This window comes from Acanthisitta chloris, unplaced genomic scaffold (genome assembly GCF_000695815.1).
Source record: "Acanthisitta chloris isolate BGI_N310 unplaced genomic scaffold, ASM69581v1 scaffold26246, whole genome shotgun sequence".
Lineage (NCBI taxonomy): Eukaryota > Metazoa > Chordata > Aves > Passeriformes > Acanthisittidae > Acanthisitta > Acanthisitta chloris.
Window position 1 is genome coordinate 976 of NW_008676861.1, and position 10,081 is coordinate 11,056.

The 10,081-nt window shown below is 36.2% G+C and overlaps 1 protein-coding gene across 1 annotated transcript; it reads left to right on the forward strand.

The window, feature by feature from the left end:
* Positions 1-412: 412 nt before the first annotated feature.
* SLC25A46 (solute carrier family 25, member 46) lies at positions 413-9,576 on the forward strand (the record flags this gene model as incomplete). The annotated part of the gene is made up of 7 exons (XM_009076301.1): positions 413-470; positions 1,764-1,821; positions 2,403-2,480; positions 3,179-3,279; positions 5,165-5,221; positions 5,664-5,721; positions 8,822-9,576. Coding segments are annotated over 7 exons (989 nt in total), but the record flags the coding sequence as incomplete, so codon positions are not given.
* Positions 9,577-10,081: the final 505 nt, after the last annotated feature.

Genomic DNA, 10,081 nt, shown 5'->3' on the forward strand with positions numbered 1-10,081 from the left:
TTCTCCTTTTTACTGTTTTGTTTTTAACAGTAATCTCACCTCAGATATGTAAAGTATGTTTTAGAATTATTGTAAACTTGTGCAACTTTTTGAGTGGTTGGTTTGGATTAGATTTTTTTTTTAGATATTAAAATAGTCTCTGTTTTGCTGTTCACTTTCTGTCTTTTTTTCTCCCTATAAAACAAGAATAATTCTATATATAAAAGTATGTGCAAACTCAAATGCAGTCCAAAGTGCAGATATTCCTGGGCGGATAATTTTTATCACATCCTCTCTTACTGAGCTGCCATAAATGCTGTGGTGTTGTGTTCATAATTTTCTGAAGCAATTACAGGATAAAATTCCTTTTTTAGTTCCTCTGCATGTTATTTTCTCCTGCTTTGTGGTTATCACTGCTATATAATCTGTTTAGGTTTTTTTTTTCCAGAGCAGTTGAACCGCTTTGCAGGCTTTGGTATTGGCCTTGCAAGGTAAGAGTTGTGTTCAGTGATCATGAAGTAGTAAAACTCTGTATTGTAAACCCTATATATACACTTTTGTGTCTTGTTTTTATGTCAATAGACCCAAGCAGTTGAAGTGCTTTTAGAAACCAACTACCCAAAGTCTACTTAGATTTCTGTTCTCTTTAACTATTGCTCAAAAATATTATATCAGCAGTGAATGTTAGAAACAGGTTTTCATGTTATGCCCAGGATGTGTGTGCCTTGTCTGAGCAGTCTGGCAGGAACAACAGAAAGCTTCCTTCATATTTGCCACCTTTAATAATATTTTTCGGTAAGACAGATGTTTCCTAATACAGTGAAAATTTCTTTGATTTAATCAAGCATGACAGTTTTCTACATTTTGAGCACCATGGCCACTAGGACTAAGATGAGCATGTAGTTTTCATGAGGTTAGTTGAGTCCACTACCAGGAAGGCTTAATAGGTAGCAGCTGAAGTACAGGCAAAGTTTCACCTCTTTTGGTAGTAGCAAACTACTTACTAGCTTAATAGTTAAAATACTGCAGTTGGTACTTTTCTGTGTCAGTTGGTACTTGTTTGGAGTAAAATCCCCATAAGAAATCTACCCCAGATGATCCTGCAGCCCTTAGATGAGATGTTTAGAAAAATCCTGGGTGTTTTAGTTTTCTAATCCCTAGCCCAGGTTTGAACTGCATACAGGTGGTACTATACTCTGATTATTCAGGGACTTTGAGATGAATTGAAAAGTTTCTGTGCATGGCTGCAACAAGGGATCCTACTGTAGAAGTGAGAGAACTTTCCTATGAAGTTTTGATTGAAATACAACTTCTGGCAGTGGAGGGAGAGTTGGTTTGGGTCAGTAGTGTTTTCAATGAAAAAACAGCCAACTGTCAGTACCAGATCCTGGTGAGGAGAGTCTTGATTAGTAATATGGTACACAGAATTAATATAAAACCAGAAATAATCCTTTCATAAATGTGGCTCTGGCCTGTTTTTTTTCCCTGATATTTTGTGGGAGAAGGCCATAAACAATTTGGTACATCGTTCTGCCTATAAAAATAAGTGCATGTTACATACATCTGTGGGGCTTTTTCACAGTAAATATATGTGTCAGGTGTTTTGTAACTTGTCCCTTTTGTAGTGTGGCAAGCTATCAGGTAGCTATCAAAAATGCCCCATTAGTTCATGAGATAATAGTTTTTCCACTTAGTTATCTAATGTTGTTACAGAAGGATTAACAAGCCTTTTCTAAGAATTTTACAGTGTCTCCCCATGCATTAAATACAATTTTCCTTTAAAGCCTATTTACAGAGAATGTGTTGGCACATCCTTGCATCGTTCTACGTCGTCAGTGTCAGGTATGTCTTATATTACCTCTTTCAGTCTGAGCTCCTGTGTACTGTACTATTTCTGTATTTTCATACCCTTACAGAAATGTGTAGTATAAGGGAGTTTTACCATTTTTAGGGAGATGCTTCTACACTAACATGTTTTTATTTGTGGAATACATATTTTCCATTCTGAAATTTAGCTTATCTTAAATTTTTGCTCATTTTTGTTTGGGCAGTGGAAGATGAATTACAGCAAGTGTTTTGGAGGCTGCAAAGCAATTCCCAGATCCCCATTTACAAGCAGGATGCTTTGTTTCATAATTTCTAATTTATGCTTGCCTTACTGTTTAAATTTTCAGCTTACAGATACTTAAAAGTTCTGCCTGTTTGCCTAAATTTCACTCAGAATTACAGAGATGAATTTGTTACTTTGGAAATCATAGAATTAGCCGAGTTGGAAAAGATGTCAAAAGTCATCAGGTCCAACCCTATGGTGGTTACTAGACCATGGCACTAAGTGCCACATCCAGTCTCAGTGCTTTTATTCTTCAGAGTTGTAACATTTATAAGTGTGTTTCTAAAACTGCCATGATTTATATTTTTAACAGGTTAACTATCATGCTCGGAATTATCATCTCACTCCATTTACCATTGTCAATATTATGTACTGCATCAATAAGACACAGGTCAGTATTTGGTGGCAGGGTGTATCTGATCAGTGAATGTTCCTATAGCGTATATGTACATTGACATCTTTAACTCTTTATGAAGATGGTGTTTAAAAACATGGCCATTGTAAGAATTTTTCATTTTTATGGTTGCAGAAATGTTTCAAGATAATTGTAAATCATAACTTTTTAAAGTGGGGAGTATTTGCAGATGTTAGAAATCAAAAGGTCCCCCAAACTATTTTTTATTAGGATTATAAAAAAAAAATAAAAAATCAGTCTTTATGTGAATAAAGATACTTATCTAAATGACTGCTTCCAAAGAAGTCCTGAATGAATTTCTAATTCTGCATGGGAATGGTAATCCTGAAACTCAGATCAGAAGACAGTAAGAAAAGACTTTCTGAATTTCTTATCGGTGTACTTTTAACATGTCAAGCTCATTTTGTCCATAGAAAATGGTGTTAAGTGTATAGTACACAGTATTAACAGTGAGGGACGTGCCTCCAAAATTGTTGACAGCTCTGAAATTATTGAAGACCAAAAGTTTCTTCATAGTTGAAAAGTGAATTGTTATCTGAATTTGGTGATAAAGTTGAGTGGCGGAATTGTAGCTGTGTGGTCTGGATTTGCTGAAATTTTATAATTGCAAGCTGAAAAGATTTTTGAGTTTTACATTGCATGTGTCAAAATATGTTGCATATTTCAAAACACAGGGTCCAAGAGCTCTCTGGAAAGGAATGGGCAGCACTTTCATTGTTCAAGGCATAACCCTGGGAACAGAAGGCATCATCAGTGAATTTACACCTTTGCCAAGGTATTTCATGTTTGGTTTTTTTACTGCTTAGAACAAATGTGTCATCAGTTGTTGACTTACATTCCGAGTGTTAGAAATGTGAGGCTCTTTGAAAAATGTTACTTCATGAGAACAGTCAAACATTGAGTAGGTGTTTCCAAGTACAGTGTGGTTGTCTTGGCAAAGACAGCCTTGTAATTCATAAATGGTGAGAGACTCTTTCTAGGAGCTCTGTGTTATGTCTGCTTACTGCTCTGAGTATAGAAAGATTTTAATAAATTGGTCTTTGGTAGTATTGCTCAGTAACTGAAGTTAACGGTGTTTATATTTTCATAGTTCTGATTTCTGCCAAATGTGAGCAATTATTTTCTTCATGTGGGCCAGTTGTTCAGTAGTTTGTAAGCTGGTGCTGCTGTCAAAAGAAGCAAACTTCCCTGCTGGAACTGACTCATTTGTTCCTCAGTGCTGCTCACATCCTTGTGCCAACACAGTATGTGAAGTCAGGAAATTTACTGGATTGGGGAAGTAATTTGGCTAAAATGGTTGTCTTGTACCTGTACCATTCGACACCAGTTGTCTGCTGAATTCTCTCTTCCTTTTTAATGGTGGTATGCATGTTCAGGCTGCCATATGAAGATGAAAGTTCTTGCTTGTAGCAGCAGTGCCAGCAAATCTGTTCTGAAAGGTTTTTTAACTATATTATCCAGCTCCAAAGGACATGGGGAAATCAAATGTCAATTCCAATTCTATATCACAGTGTCATAAAAGAATACCCCTGTTTTAGGAAAGGGACCCTGAAATGGGTGTGAACATTTTAATGTGGTTCTGTACTACACAAACTCATTCTGTAATTGTTCTTCCACTGCAGGGATGGGCCTAGTGGATTGACAGATTAGGTTTCACACATTAGTTTGTCTGGTTTTATTTTCCACACCATTTAAGTATTACTGGTCAGTGGATGTGCACCAAGGGTCCGAAATACATAATGGCAAAGATGAATTTCTGTTCTTATTTACTGACTGACCCTATGTATTTAGGAAAGTGATAGCCACTAGTAGCACACAACTCCAGAAAGAGTAAGGAGTTGCCTTTCTTGTATTAGAGTTGTTACAACTACAGGCAGTGACTGAGTGCAATTCCTGGACAAGAATTGAAGCTGAACACTGTTTTTATAAAAATGCTAAGTCTAGTATGTCCAACACTTGGGACAGAAATATCTTTTCCCAGTTGCTAGAGTATTTAGCACATACATGGTAAGTACGTGTAGTATTTGAATGTTTTCGTGAGCTAGATGGGTTTATATTTTCTGACAAGTGAAATGCAGACATTTGCTGTTCATATTTTGAAGTGTGTGACTAGAAATTCGACTTGAGTTACTTCTGTACAGAATTACTATGTAGCTTGTAGTCTGACCTCTTGTACTTGATTTGGTCTTGTCTATCTGTGTCCAAATGGGATTTAGATTTTCAGGAAGGAAACAACAGCAGAAAGAAACAACCTCAAAGAAAAGAAAAGGCATAAGCAAACCAAAACATACCAAAATTTATATGCCGATAAAGGAAAAATACTGAGATTTTCAGTATTCCCTGAAAATTGCTTTAAGAATTAGTACATAAGGATGCAAAATAAATGCAAAACACCAGTAGCTGTGAGAGCTGCAGACACGTTAGTAATTAATTAATTAACTGAAAGCTTTTTTGATAGAATGTCTGACAGGCCTAAATAGCTTCTAAAACTTAAGCGTTATTTATGAAATGTTTTTGCTGTGTCTTTCCAATATGGGAAATGCTATGATGTAAACCGATAATAGAACACCAGTATGAAAACTGAGTGTTGACACCCATGGAACAAGTCCTTGAGAATTACATGTTCTTATGTGTATTGAGGTAAATGGTTTTCTTTTTAGGGAGCTGTCACATAAATGGAACCTCAAGCAGATAGGTGGACACCTTTTACTCAAGGGGTAAGTATAGTACATGTTACTACCTTTTGTCTTATTATCTAAACATTAATAAAACTACTAAATATATATTAGTTTAGTCTGCAGCTGTGGTTACTTGACAGGGTGCTAATAGTAGTTTTCAAATGTTAATTCTTTTGAACAATCTTGACTGCATGCATACACCACTTTCAGGGATTATTTTCTCTTACTAGATCCCTGTGTCTGTATGGAACTTCACTGATTTAAGAGAGTAGATTCTTTTAGACCTGGATCAGACTGGTCACATGGAAATAGTATTTAACAGAACTTCAGACTGAAAATTTATCTCAATTTGTTGATGTGTGTTTCAGTTCCTGAATTATCCTCTGTTAATTTTCTCTCAGGAATAATTTTGTTAAATTATAATTTGGCTAAAATTACAGTATTGTCATGACCTTAATTCTTATCTTGTTGATTTTTACAGTTTAACACATGTGATAGCAATGCCTTTTTATTCTGCGAGCCTGATTGAAACTGTACAGGTAACTTACCTATTTTTACAACACGTAAAAAGATTCTGTTAATCTCTTTATAGATTAGATTGTGTGGAAAAGTGAATCTTTGGGTTTGAATTCACGTTTGGGTTGCAGTAGTTGCATTTGTTTTGCTTGAGGCTTTATGATTCACTAACTGAGATAAAAAAATATTTACTATGAAGGGTATATTAGTGTACTCTTGTAACTGTAAATGTAGAATTAGAAAAGACGTTTAATGTAGATAGTTGGAATATATTGTGTATGAAATAAGGATGTTACATCTCTATGTAACATAGCAGATTAGACCATAAGGTTTTTCTCATATAAAGATTCTAAGACTTCCTAGGCAAATTGCTGCAGTGGCAAGTACACACACCCATAACAGCCATAAAGTTTTTCCAGTAATGCAGGGATTTCTGTGATGAAATATTAAACTCTGCTCTTTCAGGACTGCTTTCATTCAATCGACTTTTTATTTTTAAATTTTTGTCTAGATCTCCCTTAGCCATGAAAATTAATATCTGGACCTGTCACTAAGCTTGTTCTATAACTGCAAAGTAACCCGTAGCACTGTATTGCAGACTGACTTTCTTTGGCAAAGGTGTTGCATTTCTTTTTGGAGAAGGAGGCGGAGTTTAGCTCTGCAGAACTGGTCAAGGGTAGTTGTTCTAGTGATCTCTATATAATTAGAAGCTCTTAATTAATGTGATAGTATCTTTGTTCAGCTAATTGAACTCTTTCTGTAAAGCGTGGAGAGGGCAGGATAATCACTCTCATGTCATTCAGTCATTAAAATCATAATTTGCATTCATAGCATAGGCATGTTGTAAGTACTGTCAAGACTGATTTAGATCCAGTTGTAAACCTACAGTTTAGTTGCTGGTGTATGGCTATAAAATGGTGCTTTTTCTGCGGAGAATGAGCAAACACGGCTGACTTCTACAGTTTCTTGGTTTCACCATGTACTTTACAACATGGATTCATAGGGCGTAGGATTCCGCTCTGTGCAGAGGATCCAAACATATTTAAGACAGAAGATACTAGGAAAGCTCTTCTGTCTCAATTGGCCACATTGTGCATTAGCAGAACAGGTGAAATTAAATGTCCGTGCAGGGAGAGGTAAAGGCAACACACTCAGTTTCTCTAAAGTTACTCTGTATTTAAGAAACCCTCTCTCCTCTTGACTTATTTTAACTTATGGACTGAGTGCATCTCGGAATTTGTGGAAAACTTAGGAGACTTACCTGGTCTCATACTGGGAAGCTGTTTGGAACTCAAACTCCCTTTTGTCCTGGGGAGTGGCTTCACCTTGAGCATGCTGGAATTCTGGAACTAGAAACAGTGGTAGAACACAGTTAATGTTTCTTGAGTTCATAGCATGCCACAGAATGGAATGTTTTATTCAGGTATCTTGGTACTTGTACTTACTTTACCTGTGGTGTTGTACATGGGTAAATGTTTACCAGTAAATGATAAGAGAGAATGTGATTTAGAGTCTGTCTTCTATTTGCAAAATAAGCATAAAGTTTCTTTGCTACAAAGCACCTTAATAGGAAAACAGTCAAAAAGCCAAAACATCATCTTCCCCAGACTTTTAGACAGGTGATCATCTCTGTAAAGGATTAGTTGTGAAAATTCCAGAGATCTGAGGATTTTAGCCTTGGTATGTTCAGCTGAGTGCAAGTATTTTACTGCACAAGTGTGTATTTTTACATATATATGCTGTGTGAAAGGTATTCTTGAGTTCCTAGAAACATCATCATGACCTTTCTTACTAGAAACACAACAAAGGTAGTGATAGCATTTGTGAAGGTTTTATTTATGCTGTATTAATTGGTGTAGGGGAGCAACATTGCTTATGTTATATTCCTGTGCTGCAAGAGAGCAATGACCAGTAACAAATCAGAAAAGTTAAAAATTGTGGAATTTCCTAGTTACAATTGTATATTAACATTGATTTTCTTAATACTGATAAACCATACTGCTCAACAGTATTCATTTGACACTTATTCAAGTAAATATATTTCATCAAAATAGCTGTAAATGTTAGAAATTTGTAGCTGTCATATTTCGGCCTTTGCCGTTAACATCTTCAACCTCAAGGTGGCGTGTTTGATAAAAGCAAGAACAGGTTTGAAGAGCTGTTGACTGTAGTGGGGAGCAGGAGAAGAGTCAGTAGGGGTTGCAGTGCTTAACTTGTACTTAATCTGAAACAACATTATGTTATGAGGTATTTGAGCTAGTTTCTCTAATGCGCAGACTGACCATGAAGGCTTTTCAGGCTGTTAGTCCTTCCCCGGAGTACTGAGGAATATTCTGGCGGTTTGTCCTGGCATGAGGTTGGGACATAGCCCTCATGGACTCAGAGACTTAGGCATTCGGGAGAACACCCAAATCTTGAATTTTGTGTGTAAACCACATGATAAAACTGGAGTTTGTATACACATTAGAAGGGGAAGCTGTTTTTAGTTTAATCCTAGTCTCATACGGTGGAGTATTCAGTAAGTGAATTTTTTATTTTCATTATATGAACAAAATAATTATCTCTTTACTCACAGACAGCATGGGTAAAGAATGCTATTTTAAATGCATATAATGCAATGGAAACATTCAAAGCTGCACATATTAAATTAATTTTTTTAATTACCTTTTAACTCAGCTTTAGCTACAGAAGTCTTTACTATGTACAATCAAATTCAGAGATTACAGTCATACTTACTAAAGAATTAGACTGTTGAATTAGACAATTCTGGCGTTTTGCTCCAGAAACAGACACTTAAGTTCATGAGTGTTTTGCAGGCTGATACTTTCAACAGTAGGCTGAAGGTTGTATTTCTTTGGTAGAAACACAAATAACTGTGCTGTACATTAAAAAAATCCCAACTCTATTAAACGGGTTCATTTTTTAAAAAGTAAATGTAATTGAATGCTATCAAGAGTGTTACAGCAAAGGATTTTTTTTTATACAGCTGCATAGATACATTAGCGTGCATGTTTAACTCTTTTTTTTTTTTAAAGAGTTCAGCAGTGATAAAATGTCAGAGTGGAAGTCAGGATGGTTTTGAAGTGTTCAGCTTGACTTGTAACTACTCCTTTGTGCTTGTAGAGCGAAATAATTCGAGATAATCCTGGCATCCTGGACTGCGTGAAAGAAGGAATTGGCAGAGTTGTAGGTATGGGAGTACCCCATAGCAAGCGTCTCCTTCCTCTGATGGTCCTGACTTTTCCAACTGCTCTACATGGAGTTCTTCACTATGTCATCAGTTCCATTGTCCAGAAGATTGTTTTGTTTGTTCTGAAAAGGGATAATACCCACAACCTTCCAACTGAGAGCTCCACTTCTGTGCAAAGCATGCTGGATGCGTATTTCCCAGAACTGATTGCTAGCTTTGCTGCTAGCCTCTGTGCAGATGTCATGCTTTACCCACTGGAAACAGTTTCACACCGCCTTCATATTCAAGGGACACGCACAATAATTGACAATACAGACCTTGGCTATGAAGTGCTTCCGATCAATACTCAGTATGAGGGAATGAAAGACTGCATAAACACCATAAAACGGGAAGAAGGAATGCTAGGTTTTTATAAAGGATTTGGAGCTGTTATAGTACAGTATACCTTGCATGTGGCAGTTTTACAGCTTACCAAAATTATTTACTCAACACTGCTTCAAAATGTTTCTTAATATGTCCAGGTCTGGATCTAGCACAGTGGACATGACTGACTTGCTAACCTAGTTACTGTTTAAAATGGCTTAGAAAACAGACTTGGAAGAATCCACTCTCTGGATTCTCTTTACACTGTAAACCAACTTGTTTTAAAAATGGGGATATAGTTTCCGAAGTGTAATTAAGAACGTACTGCTTAAAAGTTATAGACACAAATGGAATATATCATATGCAGTCATACAAAGGGGATCAGATTTCATACATGATTGCAGTGAGGATTTACTCTTACCAGTTCACTGACTTAAGGAATGAATATGAATTGTTAATACCTGCTTTATAAGCATCACATCTGATACTTAATTTGCCCTGTTAGGCAGTTCAAAGGAATTTATTTTCTTAAATTGCAAGAACTGACAAGGGGGAGACTGCTGGCTTTACTAGTCTTTTAAAAATGTTTCCAACTTCACTGTTAATGGAACTGTGAGTAAAATAGAAACTGTAAAAACAGCTTAAGTAGACATGAATGTCATCATTACAGGTACATAGAAGACTTCTTATTTTGCTGCAGTGTGACAAAAAATGGCAAAGAGGAATCTTTTGTATAAAATTAACAAAAAAATTGGTTTTGGGCAAAGTTGCACAAAATGCACATGTGGCTGTCTTGCAGTTTGTTTGCAGGGCTTAAAATAACTAAAGTG